The following is a 26,421-nucleotide window of genomic DNA, read 5'->3' as shown; positions in this document are numbered from 1 at the left end:
TTTTTTAAGTTCTGTTGTTAATAGCTGTGAGTTTGTTGTCATTTTACTGTTCATATTTTTGATCATCCTCTTCTTTGATAAGTCCCTTTAACATCTCATATAATAAGGGCTGGGTGATGACGAACTCCTCTAACTTGACCTTACCTAGGAAGCACTTTATTTGCCCTTCTATTATAAAAGATAGCTTTGCTGGATAGAGCAATCTTGGATGTAGGTCCTTGCCTTTCATGACTTTGAATACTTCTTTCCAGCCCCTTCTTGCCTGCAAGGTTTCTTTTGAGGAATCAGCTGATAGTCTAATGGGAACTCCTCTGTTTGTAACTCTCTCCTTTTCTCTTGCTGCTCTTAAGAGTTTCTCCTTATCTTTAATCTTGGCTAATGTAATTATGTTGTAACAGGGTGCAGCCAGGGGGACCCCAAATAGGGATTTGTAATGGGGTTCAGAACTCAGGGTGTCCAGGAAGTATTTAAAAAATATGGGATGTCCTTACCACCCCCCAGGTCTGAACTGGGGGATGGAAAGCATGGAGCAGGGCCATTAAGAGTTGTTTTGGGGACATTCGGCCAACATGGAGGCATAGGTAGATACACTGTGCCTCCTTGCACAACCAAAAGAAGGACAACAACAATTTAAAAACAAAAACAACCAGTACTGACAGAGAATTGAACTGTATGGAAGTCCAACAACCAAGGAGTTAAAGGAAGACTCATTCATTCAGACAGGTAGGAGGGGTGGAGTCGGGAAGCTGGGGCAGAGTGGGCTCTCAGCAAAGCGACGGCTGGCAGATCCTAGCCGTGCAAGGTGGCGGGTGGTGGACCCAGCGAGGTGGTAGATTGTGGGGCACAGTGCACAAGGTGGCTGGCAGACCAGGGGATCCCACGTTAGTGCGCAGATAAACCAGGTGAAACTGGGGAGCAAGACAGACTGCACAACCCAAGGTCCCAGCGCTGGGAAATAAAGCCTCAAATCACTGATTGAAAACACCTGTGGGGGTTGCAGTGCCGGGAGAAACTCCCAGCTTCAAAGGAGAGCTTGTTGGAGAGACCCACAGGGCCCGAGAACTTACACCAACTAACCCACCAGGAATCAGCACCAGAAGGGCCCAACTTGCTTGTGGGAAGCGGGGAAAGTGACTGAAATCAGGCAGAGAGTAGAGCAAGCACCATTGTTCCCTCTTAGACCCCTGCCCCACATAAAGCATCACAACCCAGCAACTGGGTTGCCCCACACTGGTGGACATCTAAGGCTCCGCCCCTCACTATGTAATATGCGTGTCAAGACAAAAAAAAAAATGCCCCAAATGAAAGAACAGATCAAAGCTCCAGAAAAAATACAACTAAGCAACGAAGAGGTAGCCCACCTATCAGATGCACAGTTTAAAACACTGGTAATCAGGATGCTCACAGAATTGGTTGAATTTGGTCACAAATTAGATGAAAAAATAAAGGCTACGCTAAGTGAAATAAAGGAAAATGTACAGGGAACCAATAGTGATGGGAAGGAAACTGGGATTCAAATCAATGGAGTGGACCAGAAGGAAGAAACATCCAATCAGAAAAGAATGAAGAAATAAGAATTTTTTTTTTTTTTAAAAGGAGAGGCTTAGGAACCTCCAGGACACTTTTAAACGTTCCAACATCCGAATCATAGGGGTGACAGAAGGAGAAGAGGAAGAGCAACAAGTGGAAAAGTTATTTGAACAAATAATAAAGGAGAACTTCCCCAATCTGGCAAAGGAAATAGACTTCTAGGAAGTCCAGAAAGCTCAGAGAGTTCCAGAGAAGTTGGACTCAAGGAGGAACACAGCAAGGCACATCATAATTACATTACCCAAGATTAAAGATAAGGAGAGAATCTTAAAAGCAGCAAGAGTTAAGGAGGCAGTTACCTACAAAGGAGTTCCCATAAGACTGTCAGCTGATTTCTCATAAGAGGCCTTACAGGCAAGAAGGGGCTGGGAAGAAGTATTCAAAGTCATGAAGGCAAGGACCTACATCCAAGATTGCTCTATCCAGCAAAACTATCATTTAGAATGGAAGGGCAGATAAAATGCTTCTCAGATAAGGCCAAGTTAAAAGAGTTCATCATCAACCAGCCCATATTATTCTCAATGTTAAAGAGACTTAGATCTAAGAGACGATAAAAGATATGAACAGTAAAATGACAGCAAACTCACAATAATTAGCAACCACACCTAAAACAAAGGAAAAACAAACTAAGCAAACAACTAGAACAGGAGCAGAATCACAGAAATGGAGATCACATGGGTTCACATGGGATCAATGGGTTATCAACAGGGGAGTGGGAGGAGGAGAGAGGGGGAAGAGGTACAGAGAATAAGTAGCATAGATAGTAGGTAGAAAAGAGACAGGGGGAGGGTAAGAATAATATGGGAAAGGTAGAAGCCAAAGAACTTGTAAATATGACACATGGACATGAACTAAGGCAGGGGAATGTGGGTGGGAGGGGGTGTCCAGGGTGGAGGGGAGTGAAGTGGGGAAAATGGGACAACTGTAATAGCATAATCAATAAAATATATTTTAAAAGGTTGTTCTGCAAATAACCTCAGGCATGGTCATTTGACATATATGTTTTAACTGGTTTCATGGATACGTTAAATAGCTATGGCCATGCTTTGAGCCAGGGGGATGGGAGTGACTTTCACCCTGGATGTAACTGGTATGCAACTCCCCCTGGTTACAGCACCTGTGTAAGAGCTTGGAGATGATTGGCTCCACGCCATGGGACCACACCCACCTGGACTTACCGTGGCGGCCGAGAAAGGCTGGAACAAAAATAGGGGAATGCTGGCAGGTGTAACTGGTTGTGGGAGGAGTCGGAAATGGGGCTGCAGAGGAAGATTGGTGCTGAGATTAAAACCCAAGCGCGGCAGCCATGCTGGGTGGTTGGGACCACGCGGCTTTGAGGTGATCCCTTTTGCCAAGTGGCTTAGGAAGCAAGAGAGCCCTTGCTGGGAAGAAAAGGAGGAAAAGGACTCTTGCTGGTGGGCCATGATCACGTGCCATGTGGGTTTGAATTAACTGGAGATTTCGGTCGTGACACAGCTGACGGTGCCAGGAACTGAGGGGCTGCCTGAGCCACGGACTTCTTTTCCTGAATTACGGTACCCCAGACTGGGCAGAGGGGGAAGGATGGATTGTGTGCATTTGTGGGTATTCTAAGGAACTTTGAGATGTCAATGAAGACATTAAGTTATTACTCTTAAGTTTGTATAACTTTTGAATAAATTCACTTTCTTTATACCAAACTCTGCCATTGAGAGATGTCTTTCTCTGGCAGGGGGCAAGGCAAACCTAGTATGGGGAGGTACCCCAGATCACAACGGGGGCACCCATTCAGTAAGAGTGTATCGCTCACCATGCTCCCCTCAAGTGTGTTCCTCCTTGGGTCCAACTTCTTTGGGACTCTCTGAGCTTCCTGGACTTCCTGAAAGTCTGTTTCCTTTGCCAGATTGGGGAAGTTCTCCTTCATTATTTTTTCAAATAAGTTGTCAATTTCTTGGTCTTCCTCTTCTCCTTCTGCCACCCCTATGATTTGGATGTTGGAATGTTTAAAAGTGTCCTGGAGGTTCCTGAGCCTCTCCTCATTTTTTTGAATTCTTGTTTCTTCTTTCTGTTTTGGTTGAATATTTCTTTATTCCTCCTGCTCCAAACCCTTGATTTGAGTCCTGGTTTCCTTCCTGTCACTGTTGATTCCCTGTAGATTTTTTTTTTTATTTCACATAATGCAACCTTCATTTCTGCCTGAGTCTTTCTTATACTGTTGAAGTACCCAGTGAGTTCCTGGAGCAACCTCATTACTGGTGTTTTGAACTCTGCATCTGATAGGTTGGCTATCTCATGACTTAGTTGTATTTTTTTCTGGAGCTTTGAACTGTTCTTTCATTAGGGCCTTTTTTGGGGGGGGAGGGTCTGGGCGCTTCTGTTACCATAGTAAGGGGTGGAGACTCAGGTGTTCACCCAGGCGGGCAACCCACATCCTAGGGTTGTGACGTTGTATGTTGGGGAGGGGTCCGAGAGAGAACAATGGTGCTTGCTCTGCTCTCTGCCAGTTTTCAGTCACTTCCCCCACTTTCCACAAGCAAGCTGGGCCCTTCTGGTGCTGATTCCTGATGGATGGGTTTGTGTGTGTTTTAGGACCCTGTGGGTCTCTCTAATAACTCTCCTGTGAGGCTGTTTTTCTCGCTGTGGCCTCAACCTGCTCAGGAGTCTTCAGTCAGAGGCTTTAAGGCTTTATTTCCCACACTGGAACCTGGAGTTGTGCAGTCCATCATGCTCACCAGTTGTTCCTCCCGGTTTATCTGTGTGCAAATGTGGGACCACCCAGTCCACAATCCGCGGCCTCGCCCTGTCCACCAGCCACTGCCTTGCCCGCCATAGTCCACCACGAGTTCTCTCCACCTGCCTGCTGGTGTCCACCCCTTCTACCTGTCTGGATGAATGTTTGTTCAACTCCCTGGTTGTCAGACTTCCATACAGTTTGATTTTCTGTCAGTTCTGATTGTTTGTTTTTAAATGTTTTTGTCCTTTTGGCTGTGTGAGGAGGGCACAACGTGCCTACCTACGCCTCCATCTTAGTTGGAAGTCCCCCAAGTATTCTTGTAAATTACAGTGGGAATAATGGTGAATGATGTGAGGTAATATTATACGTAAAACAGCTATAATTCGTTTACTATCTTTAGTAGCTTTGTGTCGTCTTCAGGAATCACTGCGCCACTCCAGCTGGGATCCGCTGGCCTGTGTGTCCGTCTTCAGCTCACACACTGTCTGTGGATGTTTGCAGGGCTACCACCTGCGTCGCGTCTGGTGGGTGTCCTGGGGGACGGTCATGCTGGTGCTCGAGTTACAAGTTATTCTTGGGAGTCAAAAATAATGTTTAAGTTTTATCTGGAAAATGCTTTTACATATCTGAAATGAGAATATTCTCTTACTTAAGTGCCAGTGGGGGTGGGGAAGGGATACCATGACTTCTACCGCAGAGGGGCATAGGGAACAAAAGGAATTTGCACGTCACGTGATTTCTTCTGTGTTAAACAATTGTTTTATTTAAAACCAGGCATTTAAATGTACACATGTTGCAGTCCTTAAGGAAAAATAACAATTTTTAAAGTCTCTTATTTAAAATTCAGGGAACATAAGTATGCAATCTTAAATCATGCAGTTTTTTTAGTTCAAATGATATGAAAGCTTTTGTTCTGTTCAAAGGCCTGTGTCTTTGAAATACAGTAACTTGTCCTTTGCTCATTACCCTGTTATTACAATGTATGTACTACATTATAATACCCCACAAGTTAGGAAAGCCCTTTGGATTTTAAGTCAAGCCCTTTGTATATTCCAAAGCCCTTTTGTGCTGGCCCTCATGTAAGAAGCACAGCGTTCCAGTTCTACTTTGTTTCAGAGGAAGGCCATCCAGCGGCATGAGGGTTAGACAAGGTTCACTCTACATGCTGCCTCTCCCCTGTGACCTGGAGAGGAATTAAGGCAGAGGGGTGGGACTAGACTTTTTGCTGGGGTCATACGGAAGCAGAATGGGTAAGAAAGGCCAGCTCTTGTTTCTCTTACCTTCAAACTGATGAAAGTTTGAGCAAAACCAGTGAACCCTGATGTAACATTCAAACAAGCATGGTACTTGTCATTAATAAAATATATTCGTAATCTTAATCTGAAGTATATCATACAAGAAGTATGTCAAAATGTAGTATTTACTAATGAGTTATAGGATGATGGGTAAATTATTTTTACTTGCTACTTAAAACTTTTGTCTTTTCCAAATTTCCTCTAAGTGTTTTGCTTGTTTTTAATTAAAAAAAAACCCCAACACCTTTTGCTTTCCAGTTTTTAAAAATATAGAAAAGAAAAAATAGCAGTGTGAGTGAGTCCTCGGCAGGGCAGACCTGGGAGGCTGAAGACAGAAACGGGAAGCAGGCTTCCGAGCAGAAGGCTGGCTGTCAGGTGCGCTTCTCGCCGCATCCCGGGGCTTCTTTAGTGCACTGATCATCCAACGCCACACTGCTTTTCATTCCATCTCAGTCCTCACGATGTAGCACTTACAGCGTCAGTGCGTTTCACCACAACTTCCTCATACTGTTTTTGTGTCAGTAACCCTTCTGTTATGCTTTTACTTTCTTCAAATTTGGGCAACACAACTGCAATGTAACCCTCAGTGGACGGCTAGAAAAGAAACAGAACATGTAGCCTGTCCAATGACAGAAATCAGATGAAAAGTGTGTGGATGCGATCGTGTGCCCGCCAGCCCCCTTTACCTTCTCCTGAAGAATAGAAGGCTTATGGAGAATATTTTCATTCACTTCCATCAACCGCCCTCGGACACAGCTGTTGGAAAAAAAACAACTGTAGAATAATTTTACCTCCCCGCCACCCTAAATTATGGTTAAAACGTAACTCACCTAGATATAGTATATTCTTCTCCATCTGAGCAGTAAATCTTACACAGGGGTGCAAGCTCTGTTAGAAACTGTGCCCCCTGGTAACAAAAGGGAACAGGTAAGTAACTGATGTGCACTCCCACTTCCCTTTGAGAGGCAATGCTCAGTCTTATCACGGGGTATATTCCCAGAATCAGTGTCCCAAAAACCATTCATGTATTCAAATGTTTGTGTGAGTGCCTGCTATGCGCCCGGTTCTAGGGGAAAAGGCAAACGAAGACACATGCTATAATAGCTAGTTTAAAGATTAAGGATATATTTTATTAATTTTAAATGAGAAAGCTGCATATAGGCAAGTAGAAAGATTTCAACACTGTAGGAAAATTCATCAATAAGCAATAGAAAATTCAACATGACACAGCGTGACAGCAATATTTGTACCCAGTTAGTTCCATTAAGATCTCTACCTTCTCTAAAACATTTTGAAAAAGCATTTTTTTCTAGTTAAAAAGTAATGAACTTGGAGGAAAATATGGAAAACAAAAGTTTTCAGAAGCAGGTAAGAACTGTCTACCCATTATCCTATAACCCAGAAGTGCGTACCACATTTTGACATATACGTTAGAATGCTATGGCAGGGTTACTGTTTCGTGTACTTTAAGGATATCTGGGGAAGTTTCTGACAAAAACCTATAAGGATGCTCATGGGAAACTCATGCAGGTATGTTGCATGTATTGCTCTTTCCCCCCCCATCCTGGACTTTTTCCTGTAGTGAACACAGGCACGAGTCACAATGCTGTTTCCTATGATCTCAATTACTCAAAATGTTATTAGACCACATTCACATATACCACCTTGGCTTCACTCCTCTGCATGTGGGCACTCCATTTCAAAATACTAGTCAGTGCTACTCCCCACCTTTGGGAGAAGGGTTTGGGTATTCAAACCCGGAGGGTTTGTCTACCACTGCCACCGTGTCAAAGAGCGGAAGTGTTCTGACTCCCTTTTATCACCTCCCTTGTTAGAATAAATGATGGGGACTGCTGAGATCTGGTCCAAACCTATCTGTAGTGGGTTCTATTTGCAGGTCCCTCTCTGTTCTTTAGTAGTAACAATAGTGTTACTGCAATATTTTGGACAAAGATTTATCACAGGACTTTCTCAAGCACTAATGGTTTTACTTGTGATCTGTAGACTTTCTCTTTTAAGAATGGTAGATGCTTTTCTAAGTCCATGTGTTTCCTGAGTGAGGAAAAATCAACAAGCACAGGTCACATTATTAGGGGACTGCAGGCCTACAAAGGGAAGTATAAACAGTAAGGGTTATTAGCAGAAACTGTTAGTATGAACTCAGTAAATGAAGGACCTAAATCATCCTCCATGACAGATCCACCAAAAGTGATACTGTAATAAACTGCCCATCCTGCCTAGAGTTGTAGAGGGTAGAGAAGACATTTTGTACAGCTGAGCATGATGTGCAGGGAGAGGGTGAGGCTGTCCGAGTGCATGAAATTGGCAATGATTAAGGATTGGATATGCCAAGGAGCAAATACTGTATATTTTTTCAGATTGATTTTTTTACTATCCTAGGAATTTTGGTGTTTGTTTTTAATTTACATGTGGAAATATATGGTAAAGAAGAGTTGGTCACCTAAATTTTACAGAACTCTTGATACCGGCTTGCTATAACTAGAAGGGACAAAACATCTCATTTTGTTGGCATTAGAGTTGTCCATTCAAAGACCCACCTTCCCCATCCTGGGAATGACAGTGGTGTTGGTACAGAACTTGAAATGACAGACAGATCCTACATCTCCTGAAATACCTCATTTTTGGGTCTGAGAATTTCTTTAGGGTTGAAGTAGTCTCAAGATCAGCATCTCAAACTGCCAGGGAAGATTGCTGAGCATATATCACTGGATTCTGAGACTGAGTGGACCTATCATTACTACGACATAGAGGATTTAAGTAGAGAATTACAGGAACATACCCGTTTAAATTTCCCAGACACCTTGTTCTGAAGCCTGCTACAGTTGGTACTGATTTGATAGGAAATGCTTTTAATTGTTTTTCCACTTTGAAGAACTGGATGAGCTTCTGCCAATGTGATGACACATATTCTACGAGGAGCAAACATCGATCCTGTGTTATTGCTTGGTACAATTCTTCCTCTCCCAACACAGTATTCTACCGACAAAAGAATATCTGAGCTGGCATTTGTTCAGTCAAACTATCTTTTCCACCCATTGTCCTCTGGTGACTGTAGACAGGAATGCAGTTAAAAAAGAGGAGCGAGTGGGATTTTATATCCTTCCCAGAGAAGGGAAGAGTACAGGGTCTTAGGTAGCAGTGAGGTAGGAGAGAAGTAAGGCATGCCTGCATGTACAGGATACCACCTAGGCCTCCACCTCTCCGTGGGCTCTGGCGGTTCAGTGGTTAAGCACAGGCTGGTTACTTAAGGCAGTACACTGAGGGTGTGGTGGTCCACTTGGAGGTTTGGGTGATCAAGTTTGTTTAGCTTAAGTAGACACTAAAAGGCTCATTCTTGTCAACCAAAATCCTACAATAGATAATACTATCTCAGGACAGTGGAAGATAATCATTCATTGAACATTTATTCAACCCAAGCCCCTACCAGGCTACAATACCAGAGAATTTTTTTGATAACTTAAAATTCCCAATTTCCTTACCGGTTAGAGTGCTGTAATATACAGTGGTCCTCACAGGGCTTTCCTTTGACATCTAGAAGAATGAGTGGATCAGTTGGTTGTGGAGTCAGTATTTACTACCACTGTACAGTACGTTCTTTGGTTTATAGAGATAGTTAATTATAAAGACCGATCACTTGTATCTCTTCATTATTCAACAAAGATATATCTAAAAGGCTTGCTATCAAGTATTTAAGAGATGGGGCCCAGATAGAATTATTCATCCTTAAAATGATTATTAATTTTGTTCTATCTTGCTTTAGAATGAGTACACATTTCTATTACACAAATTCGATTAGCTATGCATTATTTATATAATACAGTAGTGTATGTTTTGCCAGTCAATTTTAAAGTGACTAATTCCTGGTTTGTCTAGGACTGTCCTGATGTTAGCACTGAATGTCTCGGAATCTGTAAAGCCGCCCAGTCATTGGTAAATGGGGACAGTTAGTCACCCTAAATTTGGCTAAATGTTTTTTTAAATAAGTACACCTGTAATCCTTGAACGAAAGACAGCAAGTACGGGGTTAGAGGAAGATCCTCAACCATACTTCCACTGGGAACACAAATAACACAACAGAATATCTCCTAAGTAGTAGATGTTTATAATACCAGTAGCTTCTTTTTCAGTAAATCTGTTAGGTTCCGCTTTAGTCTAAATGCCTCTATTCTAACCCACCATCTTCTCTCCATTCCTAGGGCTTCTACCTTGGTTACGGCCTGATCATCTAAATCACTTTAGGTATAGTCACTCCCTAGAGGATTGTGACCCTCAGATCCCTTCAAGCCCTCCAGGAGATTGCAGTCCAGCCCCTTCCTACTGTGGGGCCTCTCTCAATCTAGACTACCATCTTCCCGAAAGCAACCCACCCTGGAATTCGCACAGCACTAGCCATCCCGCGAATGCACCCTATTACATTTCACTCCAACAGGTCTTTGCAAATGCCCACTCCCTCCTGCTTGCCAGCAACAGAGAGGTCTAATTTCTTCCAATGTTGGGGATGATGCGCAGGGGAGAACACGTGTAGCTTCTGATGTGTTGGTCTAGTCCCTACGGCATCAGGCCAATGCGGCTGACGAAAGACCGTCATCATTCCCCACTTACCTGCTTTGTACCAGCGAGTGAAGTAACGATCCACTAGTGACGGCACCGTGGGCTCCATCGCTACCAGTTCGGTAGCCATGGCGACCTCCAGCGCCTCTACCACCTCCCCCTCCCTCCGACACACAAGCGCTTCCTCCATTCTGGCCCGGAAAGAGGCTGTGCTTCCGGAGCGCCGCACACCAGCCCTGTAGGCCCCGCCCACTGGTGCCAATCACTGGGCTTTGGGGTTGACGTCAAAGTGGGGATAAAATACTATAGGCTGAGTAGGAGGACCAGCTTCTCCCATCCTCGGCTCGGGCCACTTAGGAGCAAGTCGGCCACACCTCCTCAGCCTTTGGGGATCTCTCCCGCGCTACTAAGCGTGTGTCTCGCGTGTTGTGTCTGGTCTTTTTCGCTCCGGGGTCTTCGTCTCACCCGCTGTCCCTCCGCTCGGCTTCAGCCACTGTCGTCGGGGATCGGGTGGCCCGGAGGCCCAGTACGCGCCGCAGGAGCTCGGGAGCCGTGGTCGGAGACAGGCGTGTGCTCAAGCCTGGACGGACTCCGGGAGGCTGAGCGTGGCCTGGGAGGCGAGCGTGGTCTCACCACTGTTTGGGGGTCAGCGCGCTGCGTCAGGTGGGTGTTCTAGAGACTATTCCAGGCAGTGGGCACCAACCCGGCCCTGTGCGCCCGGGGCTGTCCTGGTGCTGGGAACCCCCTGAGCGCGCATCCTTTGCCTTCTGCAGGCCAGGGATGGAATGCAGCGTTACCACCTCTGGCCTCGAGCCTTAAGTTCTTTTTGTGCAGGCTTGCCACCTCCTCTCCTGCGGCCATGGGTGGGGGAGGAGGGCTCTGCTCCCTAGCTGCGTACTTAACCCAGCTGGCAGGTTGCTTGCAGGAGTGGTGGACATTACCGCTGAAAGCCAATCGATTAATACACGATAGAGGGCGGAGGTTATTGGAGGTTCGAATATTGTGCTGCGGGTCCTTTCTCGTGTCTTTCGACTCTTTCGTGGAGATGTTGCCCCCTGTGCTTCTCCATCTAATGTGGTATATTATATGGCCCTCTCTACCGTTAAATGGTGGCCTCCGTGGAGGCAGTGACTGTCTTTGGATTTGAGCACTTAACAAAGTACTCATTCTGTGTTTGATGTAGGCCCACAGACTGGATCGTAGGATTGCCTAGGTACTTACTGTATAAAGGATTCAAGCTGTATAGTGACAGCCACGGACGTAACCAGTGAACAGTTCAGTATGAAAAGTGTGAGCAAAAAGTAGGCAGTTTTCAGGTTCGGGAACAGAGAGTAGAAATGCAACGTCCTCAAATAGGGAAAGCATTTGGTGGGAAAGTAGCAAGTACGTACTTCTTTTTCCAGGCTGCATTTGATGTGTTTGTGAGACATCCTTGTTAATAACATCAGGAGATTGAAAATGTGGGGTTCGTGTCCAGTTTAGGGAGGGTCAGGGCTAGACCGATTTCCCGGGCATGTTAGTGATCTATCTGGTACTTGAAGTCAGAGGTATGATAATTAGCTCAGAGACAGATGGGTGAAGGAACAACGAAGAAAATGGAGGAGTCAGAAATTTTGGAGAAGGTCAGGATTGATCTCTGGTGGAGAGAGATCTTCACCACATGTGAAGACAGGGCTGGGGGTTGGAGACTGCAGATGTAAAAGCAAGGATACTGATAAGTTGAGGTCCTGGGGAAGTTTGGAGGATACTTCCCCCCTTCCTATCCTTGCAAAGGCTTGGGGACACTTGAGGGGAGTAAGGATGATGGGTGTAAAGATGTAGAGAAGTCCTTTTTGAGACCCGGAGGGTTGGGGAGGGAAGCAGGGGAGATGAATGATGAGCTCACCTTGGCTGGTGGTTCTGGAAGCTCAGTGATTTGAGAAGCCAGGTTGTTTGCGGTATCTGTTGGTCAGGGTCCATTTGGGAAAGTAGAAACCACATGTTATTCGAACAGAATTTAATAAGAAGAACGAGTTAAATAGCTATTGGAGGAACGAAAAGCAAAAGGGAACAAAAAGGGTAACAAGAGGTAAAAAGATAGGAGTAGCAATAACCCAGCTAGGACTGGCGATCTAAACAAGGGAAGCCCTTGGGATTATCATGGCCTAAACTTGGGGAGAGGCATCGCAAAGCTGGGCTCAGACTTCTGGTGTTGACACTTCTGGAATTTAGGAGAGGAGCCCACATGTGGCTGGATTTCAGATGTCTGGAGGGGCCTGCCTGGGTATTGTTGGTACCTCTGGGGATGGGGGTGATGAGGCTGGTCTTGAGAGTTCTAGAGACTGGGACCAAGGTCCCTACCAGGGTGAGGGCCCATTGCTGCGGTGGGGGGCAGTGATGGGAACAGTAAGATAACAGGGAAAAGTGAGTCATCAGCCCCTACTGCCTTTACCCTCCAGATTCTTATCTTGGAGGATAAGAATCTCCACAGGCCTTTGGAATGGAATCCAAGGTCACAGGGAAGGATATGAAGGTATATTCTGGTGATCTGATCATGGCAGCAGTAACAGCATGATTATTATTAGGTAAACCAGAATGAGAGACAGCCAGGAAACCACACATTTGGTCACCTCTCACCTGTCCTCCTCTTGCCACTTACCCCCTCCTTACTCTTCTGTCCAGTCTACCTGTATTTTAGATCCACGCATCCTATACCAGTGGTCATCTTTATGCTTAAAGTTAAAAGATGTAATTTGTATATGTTTTGAAAAGCCTAAACTTTCTGTGTAGAATTAGATTTAAATTTGAAACCTTCATGGTATAGTACAGGTTCAAGTAATTTTTAGAAGTTCTTTTTTTTTTTAAGATTTTATTTATTTTTAGAGAGAAGGGGAGAGAGAGGGGACAAACATCAATGTGTGGTTGCTTCTCACTTGGCCCCTACTGGGGACCTGGCCTGCCACCCAGGCATGTGCCCTGACTGGGAATTGAACTGGCAGCCCTTTGGTTTGCAGGCTGGCGCTCAATCCACTGAGCCACACTGGCCAGGGCTCTACAAGTTCTTGAATGTAAATATCACTAAAGCTTACAAAACCATTGTCGGCCTTGATTTTTTTTCTGTGTTCCACCATATATGGTTTTGCCTTCCTCTTAACCCACATATATGCGGTATCATTCATGTTACCCTTCACATTATTTGCTGTGTAGGAGGAGGATTAACGCATCTTTTCCAGTGTCCTATATATGAAATGCCAAGATAGGAGAATTCACCTGATGGGTGGCATTAAGTCCGGTGTGGTCTGTGTAATTGCTACCCCTAACAGAACTTAGGGACTTCCAATTATAAACCTTAAAGGGATCTGAATATAAATATCCAGTACGTTATCATTTGTTTTTCCCCTGCGTAGATAATGTTCTGCATTAATCAGCAAGTCCGATTTTGTCAGACCAAAGTAGGTTTCCTATTTGTCATTCATTTCTCACCTTTCTATTGCACTGGCGAAAAGCAGGCCAGGAAAGCTGAGTTACGTGGAGTAGTTATATCAAGTCACAAGCTTTCCAAATGTTGGTCATCATTTTGAAGTAAACTGTTGTAGCTTTACAGTGTCTTGTTTTCCCCCTTAGAGCCATATAAGCTTACATTTATTTCTATTTTTGATTTAAATTTTAATTTTTAATGGAAGTATATCCCAGTTTATAAATAAGTGTACCTAGTATAATAATTTTATTCCAGATTTTCTTTTAAAAAATGTGTGTATACATATATATGGATTTTACATAATTTTATAAATCTACAAGGTTATAAGGTTATCTTCATAGTCAAAAATAAAATGTTTTCCCATTTATTTTGTTCTTTTTTTTTTTTTAAAGATTTTATTTATTTATTTTTAGAGAGGGAAGGGAGGGAGAAAGAGAGAGAGGGAGAGAGAAACATCAATGTGTGGTTGCTGGGGGTCATAGCCTGCAACCCAGGCATGTACCCTGACTGGGAATTGAACCTGTGACACTTTGGTTCGCAACCCGCGCTCAATCCACTGAGCTACGCCAGCCAGGGCTCTATTTTGTTCTTTTTAACTTTCCTGAGGAATAACTGATGTTATTTTTTTTTCTCTTAGAAATGAGTGCTTCATCAAGGGGTATTTGTACTTTTCTTTCAGGAATTCCCCACCATGAGAAATCTGAAGTTACTTCGCACCCGGGAGTTCAGGAATATCCAAGCTCCAGGGAAACCTCAGTGCTTCTCCCTCCGAACCGAGCAGGGCACGGTGCTCATCGGCTCCGAGCGCGGACTGCTGGAAGTGGTCCCTGCCACCAGAGAAGTGAGTTTCGGCGGCGAACGCCAGCGCCTGGCACGACCGCTGGCTTGTCTCTGTCTAAACCTGCTTCCCCTGGGTAGTCTTTAAAATTGTGCCGAATTTTTATCCTCTTGCCTGAGCTCTCCCTTTGCTTTCTACCCGTGTCATATTAGACATAACCTAAATAGTAGCTTACCTTTCACTTAACTACTGTTTTAAATCAGAGTTGGTGAAACTGACGGTGTATTTTGTGTGGGTGCCCTGCTTTTTACTCTTTCTACCTTGTACTGTTTGTAACAGAGGTTCTCAACTGGGGTCGCAATGAAAACTGCCTTTTGAAAACTGTGTTTCAGCCTCCATCCCATACGAGCTAAATCAGGATCTTCACTCCTGAATCCTGAATATATATATATATATATATATATGTATGTATATGTATATATGTATATGTATATATATATACACACGCATATGTATATAATCTCTCTCTCTCAAATGGTCTGTCTGGAAAATATCCAGCCATATACTATGAAAAATAGACATTTATTGAAGATACAAGATACAAGGAGCATTCTACATGGGACAATGACACTGCCGTCCCCTTCAAAGTAGGCGCTTTGGAACCTCACACAGTTCTCTCAGTCGCCATCAGCTGTCCAGTCATAATTTCCTGAATCTCAATGATGGTCTGAAATCTTTTCCCTCTCAAAGGTGATTTTAGTTCTGGGAAAAGCCAGAAGTTGCAGGGCTCCCAATCTGGGCTGTAGTGGAACTGAGTCACCTGGGTGATTTGACATTTCACCAAAAAACTCTGTACGAGATGTGCTGCATTAAGCAGGTGTGTTGTGATGAAGCTGCCAATCTGAACTGGCCTTCTGAATCATCCAAATAGTTTCTGTGGAGGAATGTTCAAGCTTAATGCAACATTTGATGGCAGATTCATTGCTCTACTCAGTCATTTTGGATGTGACAGCCACACAGTGCACATACTCACTGAATGGCATCTACCGCCCCCACTGACTAGTACCGTGAAGTTGTCATTGTTCACACATGTGCATCCAGCCCACTCTCCTTGGCCACCAGGTTACATCAGTGTTGTGCAAACCATTCTTGTCATATTAACCATGGTTGGACTTTTTCCAGGCAGACTACCCACACACTATATTTTGCCGTGTATAATACATACTTTTTGCCCAAAGTTTTGAGGGAAAAATAAGGATGTGCATTATATATGGGTAGTACTAATTCTGTATCTATATAAATGTTTTTAATTCTTTTATTTATGCTTATGCATTAAAAGTGTAACTCTAGAAAGCAATAACTATATCTGTATGTTCAAAAATAAATGCTAAAATTCCTTTGTAATACAAAAAACAAGTATCTAAATATAAACACATAAATAAATAAATAAATAAAATAATTGAAATTAAAAAAATTAAAATGAAAGCTTTTTTTCCCCAGAAAGTTTGGGCCAAAAACGTGGCTGCTCATTATACACGGCAAAATATGGTACATACACACAGGGTGGGGCAAAAGTAGGTTTACAGTGGTTTGTATGGAAAACAATATAATGACTAGGAAATAGTAATACATGAATAAATTGTTTCCCATACTCACAGCTATAAACCTACTTTTGTCTTGCTCTGTGTATATTTAAAAGCTCTTTTGGTTGATTCTAATATCGTCCCCTATTTATATTTTGCTACTAATGTATTTTAGATGATTACATTCTTAGTCCTTTTCCTCCATACATAGAAATCTTAGGAAATCATAGTTATTATCTTCATGTTTTATTGGAAACGTTTAAAGAGACCAGACTTCTTGCTTTTATTTTGCATTTGCTTGGCAAAAAGTTTGCATTAATTTTTTATTAAATATGGTAGGGTTGTAAGAGTTTTCAAGTGGAAGTTTGGATTTTAATCTAGAAAAAATCGTTTTTGAAAGCTTTTATATTATAAAGGAAGCACTGAAAAGTATTTTACTTGTGGAAGTGTTATGAATTGTTCTTGGAAGTAGATTGGCTTAGTTTGCTTGTGTATCTGTTCTGGTGAAAGGTGAGAAATGAAGTCCCTTTAGTGGCAGAAGGCTTTCTCCCGGAGGATGGGAGCGGCTGCGTGGTTGGTATTCAGGACTTGCTGGATCAGGAGTCCGTGTGTGTGGCCACGGCCTCTGGTGACGTCATACTTTGCAATCTCAACACCCACCAGGTAAGTGCCAGAGTCCACTGAGGAGGAACCCTCACTCGTCCTCAAACAAGATCTTGTTTTGCATAGAAGCTTAAAAATTCACGAGCTGTGATATTCAAGCATTTTGCGAATTAGAGTCTTTGCATTACATATGTATTTTAAAAAATTGTTGGCATGGCTTTAGCTGTACTTCAGGGTTTTTGTAAAACTCAATTTTGTCTACCGCATTTGTTAATCAGAATAATTACATTAAAAACAATCCTGGCCATTCTTGAGTGGTATAGCTCACCTCTTACCAAAATCTGGTCATGAGTTATAACCTATATTTCTCAATTAGAAAGTCTGTGAAATGTTTATATGGCTTACTTTTTCTGTTACGATTGCGGATTAAGTCTCTCATTGATGGCCAACTTCAGAGTCCCTGAACGACAGGTACTGTAGTAACACACTGTCACAATGCATATTTTAGGGTTACCAGAGGGGACAGATTTCAGCCATTAGACTCTTTCTCTACTCGAGCATGAGGCTGACTTTCTGAATTTCTGTTCTTACCTTCTGAATAGCAAGATTTTCACACTGTTGTTTGATTCTTTTTAAATGTCTTGAATTACTCCCTTTGTTGTGATCTCTTTAACATTGCTCACGCAGTAGGAGTTATAATATTACTAATAATATAATAATAGTAGCTGACACGCAGTGTTTACAACACGATAGGCGCTTTTTTGAGTGCTTTTCTTGTAAAATTTTACTTACTCTTCACTGCAACCTTAGGCAGTAGATTGTGTTCCCGTTCTTTAGCACTAGAGGCTGTTGTGGCACAGAGAGCTTAAGGAACTAGGCTGAAGAGTGACAGTTAATTATCAGAGGGGGTGTGAACCCTGGCAGTCTAAATCTGACACCTTCGCTTTCACCCGTTCCACTTAGTGCAATACTAAATCTTACTTTCAGTTGATGGTAAGGCATACCAAAGCCATCAAGTACAATTCAAATAGTATTTTCTCATATTTAAAAAGCATGTTTTTACTTTCAAAACATTTTATAGCATTTTCTTCCTGATGACCGGGCTCCTTCGGTCCATCCATCTGATCGGAGGGTGCACATCCTCTCCATGTGTGGCCTCTCAGTGCCTTCTCAGGGGAACAAGGCAGAGTCCGTGCTCCTCACCGTGCCTTATAAGGCACACCTTTCACCGTTTGTTCCCCGCGTTCTTTTTAGCCTTTCCCCTTCCCTGTCATCATTCCTGTGTTTATTGAATAAGTTTACATTTATGTGTTTTGTTCTTAACTGTTTTGACTAAGGGCGCAGTGACTATTCACTGAGACAGTGGAGTTTTGAAATCTCCCTTATCTTTTTCCGCCCGTCTCAGCTGGAATGTGTTGGGAGTGTAGCCAGCGGCATCTCCGTCATGAGCTGGAGTCCTGACCAAGAGCTGCTGCTTCTTGCTACAGGTGAGCCTGCCAGGAGTCCCCACTGACGTTTACAAAACATGGTCCCTGGTATCTCACAGGGCTACATTTTGGGCTGCTTAGGTTTCAGAAATTTTCTGTGAACAGTTATATCAGCATTATAATTTAGAGAAGAGGACTTTATTGACTTTCATGTTAGCCTTACATACATAAATAGCTGAGAATAAGCACCATGTCAAGAGCTTTTTTTTAAAAAAAATGAGTTAAAACATTTGAATTGTGGTGGGTGGGGGGGCTCCGCCCACAAGGCTTCCCCCCACCCCCAGCCACCATGGATGAGAATAAGTCTACCAAAACATGATCTGCTTGGGGTGGAAAGGTGGCCGATCTCTTCAAAGGAGAAGGGCCAGGAGCCAGTTCCTCATTGGGCCTTTATTGGGTTCAGTTTGCACAGGAATTCAGGTAAAGCTCATCAGTCATTGTCAGGCAGTAAGGATCAAACAATAGATAACATTCAAAGAACTAGGAGGGCTTATTCTGAGTCAGGGTCAGTTAGCTAAAGGGCAATAAAACTTTGGGAAACAAACTCATTTCATGCTTGGACCCTTATCAGAACATTGAGGGCATCCTGAGCAAAGCAGGTTTCACAGGGTTTTATGCATTCTTTCTCAGGACGGATCGCCCTGGGGAACTGCCTGTTCCTGCCCAGGGCTGCTCAGCTCTCCCACATTGTTTCAGGCTTAAGTCAGGCAGGGGAAGTAAGGCAGCCAAGAGATTAGGAGACTTCTTACACACAGAATGAGGACCCAGGCTATGTCAAAGCCAAGGAATGAGGGTCTATCACCCTCTTTTTCTGTAGCCCCCTAAGTCCTTCCCTGAGGGTCTCTTCGCAACCATGCCTGTCTTAGGTCGTCCTTCCTTTGAGGAATCTTACCTGTCATTGGCTAACCAGTCATCCGCCCGGGGCCAAGCAGGGTGAAGTAAAAGGGCAGAGCTGTTGTCCCCGCCAGGGAGATAATCTTTGTCTCTTTAGTGACTTATGATCCCAAGGTCTCTTACTCAGCCTTAGCTATTGCCGGGGGGGGGGGGGGGGGGGGGGGGGGAGTGGTTTACAGCTTCTGAAACCAGGCAAGGCGGTTCCTGACATTAAATAAATTGTCTGCCTTGTTCTGACTATAAATTCCACACCAGCTCTGTAGCTTCCAGTGCCACTGATACTTATGGAATGGCAAATTTGTTACATGAAAATGAAGTCATTCTTATTTGTGTTTCTCCAAGGTCAACAGACCCTGATTATGATGACAAAAGACTTTGAACCAATCATGGAAAAGCAAATCCACCAGGGTGATTTTGGTGAAAGTGAGTGTAACTTGGAATCATTTTGTGACCTGAAGTTCCTCTCAGGTTTGATCGCTTTCTTGCACTCTACATCATGTCCTAAACCCAAGGAACTGTGAAGCTTGAACTCTCATTTATTAACTGTCTGATTGCTCACTTCCTTTAGCACACCCCAGGTCTTGAAAGGCATACCTCTGGCGCCTCTCAGGTCTGAGAGTTGGCTTTGTCAGTAACCTGGGGAACAGAAATCTGTGTAGGATCACCTAGGTAGTTGTTGCCCCAAACCTGGGAAAAGCATAGTCTGGAGGTCGGATGAAAGGGATTGTACACTAGCTAGAGTGAGGAGAAGCATTTCTGGGATAAACTTTGGGGAGAACACAAGAAAGGTCAGAGAGAAGGCTGATTTTTAACTTTTGCTGAGGTCTAACTTCATGCTTCTTGTTCCAACAACTCTGAGAAGTCATTTGGGAAAACTGCTCATTTATTCATTCAAAAGTAATTTGTTCAGTCATAATTTTTGAGGAGGTGTGAACTCGGCGCTGTTTGGTGCTCTGGATAATTTGGCTTTTCTCTTAAGGAGTCCCACCAGTTCAGTGCTTGATGTGCAGGCATTAGGGTGGCATAAGGGGAGGGAGTAACGGGGAGGAAAGTCTTCTCAGACAGGCGACCCATGCGGAGTGCTAGCTGAACTGGTGTTGGGTGGAGGAGCACTGAGGGTGGGGGAGTGGTCCAGGCAAGTGAATGAAGCCATTCAAGGCAGGGCCGTCACACAGAAGCCTTGCCACAACATGGCTTGTTCAGACAACTGTGAACACTTATGCATCAGTGGTGCACAGGACATGAGTGAGAAATGAGATAAAGAGAATGGGTTTTAATTGAGCTTGGTAGGGAATTTGGACATTGAGTTATAGATGATCAGCCTTTAAAGATTATGAGGACGCAGGACTGGCGGAGTGATGGGTGCAGAGGGAAGAGGCAGGGTGACCTGGTCCGAGGTTGCTGTAGGAAAGCAGGTGAGAGATGAGGAAGGCGGGTGTGGGCCAAAAGAGAGAATACATTTAGGAAAGATTTGATCCTCAGTAAGGATGGGAGTATATGTTTTGGAATTTACTGAGAAACTTTTTTAGCATATATGTGCATGGTTCCTCTCCTGCTATAACTAATGTGAGAAATAAGAGTTTAGAAAGTGAAATCAGTCAGCTTGGGTATGTCAGGTGAAGAAGGAAGTTTAATGGGGCCACAGTCAGAAGCTCAGGTGGCGGGACTAAAGATGCCGGGATGGGAGAGGGAAGGTGGAGGATTCTGTTTTGGGCTCCTTTCAGGGCCTTGTGGGGTCACCACGCGAAGCAGGCAGGTGTCAGGGGCTGCGCCATTGGCATGCAGGAATCTTTACAATCCTGGGAGTAGGCGAACTTGCTCAGGGAGCCGCTGGTGCTGGAAGAGTGTAGACCCAGGGCGGTACTCTGGGACATCCGGCTTTGAGGACAGTCACAGAGACAGCACACCTTTGCACAGGAAAGTGCCCTGGGCCTGGCTAATCCCACCGACTTTTTTATAACATGCTCAGTAGAGTAAATCAAGGGGAGCAAGGGAGTCTAGGTTAGGGTCTTAACATCTTAGAAATGTCTTTGTTGGTGCAAAACAATCACTCATGGAGTGGTGAGCAGATATTTTTCCTCTAACCAGAAAATAACTTGCTCAGAGGTTGACAGACTTGCTCTGTTAAGGGCTTTGCAGGCCATATGGTCTCTGTTGCAACCACGCAGCTCTGCTGTTTCAGCGTGAAAGCGGTTGCGGAAGACACACGAAGGAACAGACGTGGCTGTGTTTCGGTAACAGCTGATCTGTCAGAGCAGACGCAGGCCGTAGGTTGCTGATTCCGGTGGTAGCCCCATCGCTTATTGTCTCATCGCACTGGGAAAGTTCCCTTGAGTGAGGGAACATTGATTCCCTCACTCCTTGGTCCTTTGTCTCTCTGTGGAAACTTTGAGGTAGAAGCCCAGGTGTGTGCACAGGATAGTGCTGCTCTTTGTACCCAGAAGCAAGGTAAGCTCTGAAGTACTACGGTACTTGGATGTGTCAATGCAGAGTAGATAGGAAATGGTCATGCTGACCCATAATTTATAAACAGCCCACTTCATCAGCATCGGACTCAACGGTGGGAGGGAAGTATTGGGCCCTGGGTCTGGCCAGTGCTTTGAGGGGCACCTCTGTAGTACTTGTTCACAAGTGGGTACCGGATCCTACCTCCAGGAACAGGGGGCTGCTTTGTTCCAGCAGCTCTGACGTCACATTTTACGTAAGGGAAGCATTATGATTTAGGAAGAACCTCAGCCTGGAAGGCAGATGCCCTGTGTCCTAATTTTGGCCTCTGCCACTTGGGCGTCTCAGTGTCTGTCTGTGTGAGGGGTTGCATTCCGTCTTCTCCTGTCCCTTCCTCCACTCACTGGGAGGTTGGGAACACTCAGTGAATTGGATGCTTGTAATTATAATTTTACTCCCAACTCTTGTCTTGTTTTATGTCTTGATATCAGTGGATATATCGTATAAATTCTCCATGTTTCATTCCTCTTACTTGTTAAGTGGGGTGGATTGCTGAGTGTCATCAAGGGGATTAAGAATATGTGTGATGGCAGTAAAGCTCTGTCCAAAATTAGGGCACTTTGAAGTCTTCAAAATACTGCGGCATGTAGTGTGGAGCATAGGTTTTGTTGGCTGCTGGTCCATTTATTGAGGGGTCCCAGGACCCAAGTAGTAACCAGTTCCTAACTTCTTGAAGACTGTAGCAGTGAAACCGCTTTTATTTCATTTCGTTTAGCTTACTGGTTGTCTCGCTTGTTCTCCACCACTTGTTCTCTAGGCAAGTTTGTCACTGTTGGATGGGGCCAGAAGGAGACCCAGTTCCACGGATCAGAGGGCAGGCAAGCGGCCTTTCAGATGCCAATGGTAAGGTTGGTCTGCTGGACACAGAAACTTGATTGGAAGGAGTAAGATTTCTGCCATCCCCCGGGAGCCCAGGTGTCCTGTTAGAGGCTAACAATGAACAGATGTCTTGTGCTTTAGTGAAACCGAAAGCTGTTTAGAAAACCACAGGGAATGGGTCACCCTAGAAAGAGTTTTTCTTTTTTAATGCCAAGCTGTTTTGTCATTTTTTCCCAGTGTACAGAATAGGTATAAGCAATATTCCGTTTTTTAAAAAAGGAATCAGAAATAACACCCTGAGTGCATCCCTCCCTGGTACGTGTGTGGAGCTGCAGTCCTGCGTTCACTGTTGGTCAGCCCCATGCGTAGTTTGTGCTTTCCCTGCATATGTAGATGTCACGTATTCTTTGTTTTTCCTCCTGGGTGAAACGTGTGGTTTTCCTTCTTTCTGGAGACATTTGGCAGGTGGAGTGACAGGATTTGTTGATAACAGATGAGGTGTGGGGGGTGAGAGAGTGGAATTGAGGATGATTTGGGGCCTGGGCGGAGGGAAACATCGTGGGTATTATCTGAAGAAATCTCCATGAGCTGCCTGCCCTTCTAGGGTAAAGGAGTCAGTAACACACTGTCCCCCAGTCACGTTTTCCGTCCCTCATTGTTTCTAGCTGCGTTTTGTGTGACTCTTGCTTTATCAGGTACCTTGTGTTCGGTGCCACGGGGCAGTTCCCTCTGAACAGACCTCATTAGGCTGCCGGTGTGTTCCCGTGGCGCACACGTGGCTGGTGCCTTCTGGATTCGGCCTGTCCCTGGAGCGGGATGCTGGGTGCTCAGGTGGATTTGTCCCCAACCCCGCAGGGCTGGCTTGTGTCTCCAAGGCATTCAGGATTGAGATGCAAGTGACACTGGTAGCCGGCCTTCCCCTTGGACTGTGAGCACAGAGCTCTCGAGTTTTTTCCGTCATTGCGGCTCCCTGTATGGCCTCCGGCACAGCTCTGCTGTGCGCAGTTGTGCAGCTTACGTAACAGATAGAGCTCTGCTCTCTTAGGTTTAGGCAAACAACACTTATTTCCTTGTGTTAGTTACCTGGTGGATTTCTCAGGTCACATTATTTTTTCATGGAAAATATTTTCCACTTATTTTCCTTTGTTTTTTTTTCCTGTTTGTCGAATTTATTGGGGTGACACTGGTTAACAAAACTATACAGGTTTCAGGTGTACAGTGCTGTAATCATCTGTACACTGTGTTGTGTGTTCACCACCCCAAGTCAAGTCTCTGTTCATCACCACTCATCCCCCCATACCCTCCTGCTCCTCCCTCCACCAGTCTCCCCTGTTTTTACTATCTAGATCTGTAGCTCTTTTCTTCCATTGATTGGAGACTGCTTTTTTTAATGCCCAAAAGGGGATTTAAAAAAAAAGGATTTTATTTATTTACTTTTAGAGAGAGAAAAGGGGAGGGAGAAAGAGAGGGAGAGAAACATCAATGTGTGGTTGCTTCTCACACGTCCCCTACTGGGGTCCTGACCCGCAACCCAGGCATATGCCCTGCCTGGGAATTGAACCGGCAACCCTTTGGTTCGCAGGCCAGCACTCAAACCACTGAGCCACACCGGCCAGGACAGGATTTTTTTTTAAGTTCTTTTCTCTTATTGATGATTTATGGATGTAAGGGTCCTTTTATTAGAAGAATTCTTGAGGTTTCTATGAAGCTGGTGTTCTAGGTAGCTTAAACCTTGTGTACAAGATTTAATGGCTTGCATCTTGTTTGATTCTGGGCCATTTAAGGCCACCAGTGACATTTGGCTTTCGTTATCTCTTTAGCTCGAGCCTGCTTTGCCCTGGGATGACCATAGACCACGAGTTACCTGGCGTGGTGATGGACAGTTTTTTGCTGTGAGTGTTGTTTGTCCAGAGACAGGTATGGAAATAACTTTCAGTTAAGCCAAAAAATGTTTTATCTTACTAAGTTTGGGAAAGTTTTTTCTTTTTCATTGAGGATTTTTCTGCCGCTTTAGATGTTAATGAATTTAGAGCTAAGATTTCAAAGTGTTCTTTGAGGACGTTTGGTCTAACTTCCTACCTACCTGTTAGATGCAAATATTTAACAAGATTAATCTAATTGGCTTTGTGAAACAGTTTTTATTAATAAGGGAGGTGTTTGAAAAGTTCTGATTGGCAGCATTTGTCATAATGCTTTAAGTTTGTTTTTTATCTTTTTCTTTTCCCCCTGCCTCTACTGCACAGGGGCTCGGAAGGTCCGAGTGTGGAACCGAGAGTTTGCTCTGCAGTCCACCAGTGAGCCCGTGGCGGGACTGGGCCCGGCCCTGGCTTGGAAGTGAGTGGGAGGAGAAATCCTATAGCTCCTTCCTCGGAATTTCTTGGAACTGGGCTAGGGGTGGGGGTACCTATTGGATCTAGGTGTTTGTGTAACACAAAAAGATAATTGCTTTTTTTTCATTTGGCTATAAGCCTGTATGTGTTTTTCTTTTTTAGTTCCCTGAAACTTGACTTCAGTTTAAAGAGTAGATTATGGGTTTCCTCAGTTGTCTTCATCATTCCAAGGCCCACACGTGTTGCACGTTGTAGGCAGGGTCTCCACAAAGCCATTGTGTGCAACAGAGAAAGATGCTTTGCAGGGAAGTCCCAGTTGGCACAGCTCTGTGGGCAGTGGAGCTGTGGAGGGGACTAGGGAGAGAGAGGGCTTCCTTCCCCTGTGCAGACTCCGACACCAAGGGCAACTGCTTGCGGAGGAGCGTGCAGGCTGGACTCAGGCCTGACTCCCCTTGGCCCAGCCCCCTCGTGCCCTCCTCGTGCCGGCCACAGCCTGCCTGGGATGTGCGGCTGCCCTGAGGATAGGCAGAGGAAATCTCTCTACCCTGTCTCAGCAGCGCCCGTTGCCTGTGAAGCCACTAGGGCTCTAGGATTTAGACCCGTTGTTTCCCACTGGTATTTGAGTGGCAGCTGGATGAGAGAGCACAGAGAAAAATGTATTTGTATTAAAACCTAGTGACAAATTTAAATGAGGTGATTGAGAAGCCTATAAAAATACCTACCTGAGCATGGAATATTGGCTGCAGTTACCTACTTGAAGGAAAAATAGGTTACGGTTTTATAAGACATTATGATGGAGTGGTTTAAATAGTGTGTTGGTTTTTAAACAAGCCACCCAGGTGCCACCTAAATCTGAGGCTTTGTGGGGAGGCAGAGGCTTTTGCAGGTCAGGCAAAGGCACTCTCTCCTCTGGGCACGTCTAGTCCCATGCTAGGGTGCCGGCTCACCGGGAGACACATGGGATTTAAAGCTTCTTTGGTTTTTTTTTTTCTGTTTTCTTTGTCTTTGCTGAGAAAACCATTTCTCCTCATTGTACTTTGTTTAAGCCAGCTGGGCGCCCTTGGGGGCCTTCTAACACCAAGGGTTTGCTTTCAGGCCCTCGGGCAGTTTGATCGCATCCTCGCAGGACAAACCCAACCAGCAGGACATTGTGTTTTTTGAGAAAAACGGACTTCTCCATGGACAGTTCCCTCTTCCTTTCATCAAAGATGAGGTTAAGGTAGGTGTCTGAGTTGTTTCTCCGTCAAATTCAGAGGTCCTTACACAGTTGTAGAGAAGGCGTGTATTTGATGTGGGTGTGTAAATAGAGGCTCCAGTGTAGATAGTAATAAAAATAGTGGCTGCTTATAACTGAGTTTTTTCCCTTAAAAATAATAAAAGCAATTTTTTCCTTAGAGATTGTTAATGAACAAATGGCATTTCTTTCCCACCCTAAATAAAACATAGACAGGAAATAGAAATGTTAGTAATTATTGTTTGTTTTGACAAAAGTATAATTCCAGTAATAAATATGTTTCTCTTTCATAACACTTCAACCTTAAGCAGCTTGTGTACTATTAGGATCTTTGTTGGAGCAGATGCACATCAAACGGTAATCTTAAATATGCAAAAAGTTGACAGGGGATAATCACGAACTCCCTGGTACCTATTATTTGTAAGATACCAACATTTTGCAAAATTATTTTTATCCTTCCACCATTCTCTGGCGTACACACACAAACACACATACACACATTTTTATTTTCTAGGTTTCTTTTAAATTCTAGAAAATGTATTTTTAACATGCATGCATTTC

The 26,421-nt window shown here is 44.3% G+C and overlaps 2 protein-coding genes across 4 annotated transcripts in view; one reads left to right on the top strand and one right to left on the bottom strand.

The window, feature by feature from the left end:
- Positions 1-5,705: 5,705 nt before the first annotated feature.
- ABITRAM (actin binding transcription modulator) lies at positions 5,706-10,391 on the bottom strand. Its single transcript, XM_028519430.2, has 6 exons — positions 10,222-10,391; positions 9,099-9,150; positions 8,399-8,528; positions 6,429-6,505; positions 6,285-6,354; positions 5,706-6,192 (listed from the first exon to the last, which is right to left on the bottom strand). Exons 1-6 carry the CDS (start codon positions 10,358-10,360, stop codon positions 6,055-6,057), a joined length of 606 nt encoding a protein of 201 aa, XP_028375231.1. The 5' UTR covers positions 10,361-10,391; the 3' UTR covers positions 5,706-6,054.
- Positions 10,392-10,434: 43 nt separating this feature from the next.
- The window catches only part of ELP1 (elongator complex protein 1), a 59,932-nt gene continuing 43,945 nt past the window's right edge, over positions 10,435-26,421 (top strand). The window contains exons 1-9 of one of the 3 annotated variants that reach the window (XM_028511479.2): positions 10,435-10,833; positions 14,307-14,468; positions 16,499-16,651; positions 17,997-18,078; positions 19,315-19,395; positions 22,235-22,320; positions 24,117-24,213; positions 24,540-24,630; positions 25,722-25,845. In XM_028511479.2, coding sequence (XP_028367280.1) covers positions 14,319-14,468; positions 16,499-16,651; positions 17,997-18,078; positions 19,315-19,395; positions 22,235-22,320; positions 24,117-24,213; positions 24,540-24,630; positions 25,722-25,845 — 864 coding nt within the window. In that variant the 5' untranslated portion in view covers positions 10,435-10,833; positions 14,307-14,318. The remainder of the gene's footprint in view (positions 10,834-14,306; positions 14,469-16,498; positions 16,652-17,996; positions 18,079-19,314; positions 19,396-22,234; positions 22,321-24,116; positions 24,214-24,539; positions 24,631-25,721; positions 25,846-26,421) is intronic. The other 2 variants (XM_036022014.1, XM_036022013.1) reach the window with 2 other exon arrangements.

This window comes from Phyllostomus discolor, chromosome 3 (assembly GCF_004126475.2).
Source record: "Phyllostomus discolor isolate MPI-MPIP mPhyDis1 chromosome 3, mPhyDis1.pri.v3, whole genome shotgun sequence".
Taxonomy (NCBI): Eukaryota; Metazoa; Chordata; class Mammalia; order Chiroptera; family Phyllostomidae; genus Phyllostomus; species Phyllostomus discolor.
The sequence above is the reverse complement of the archived record's forward strand: the minus strand, read 5'-3'. Positions and strand labels throughout refer to the sequence as shown.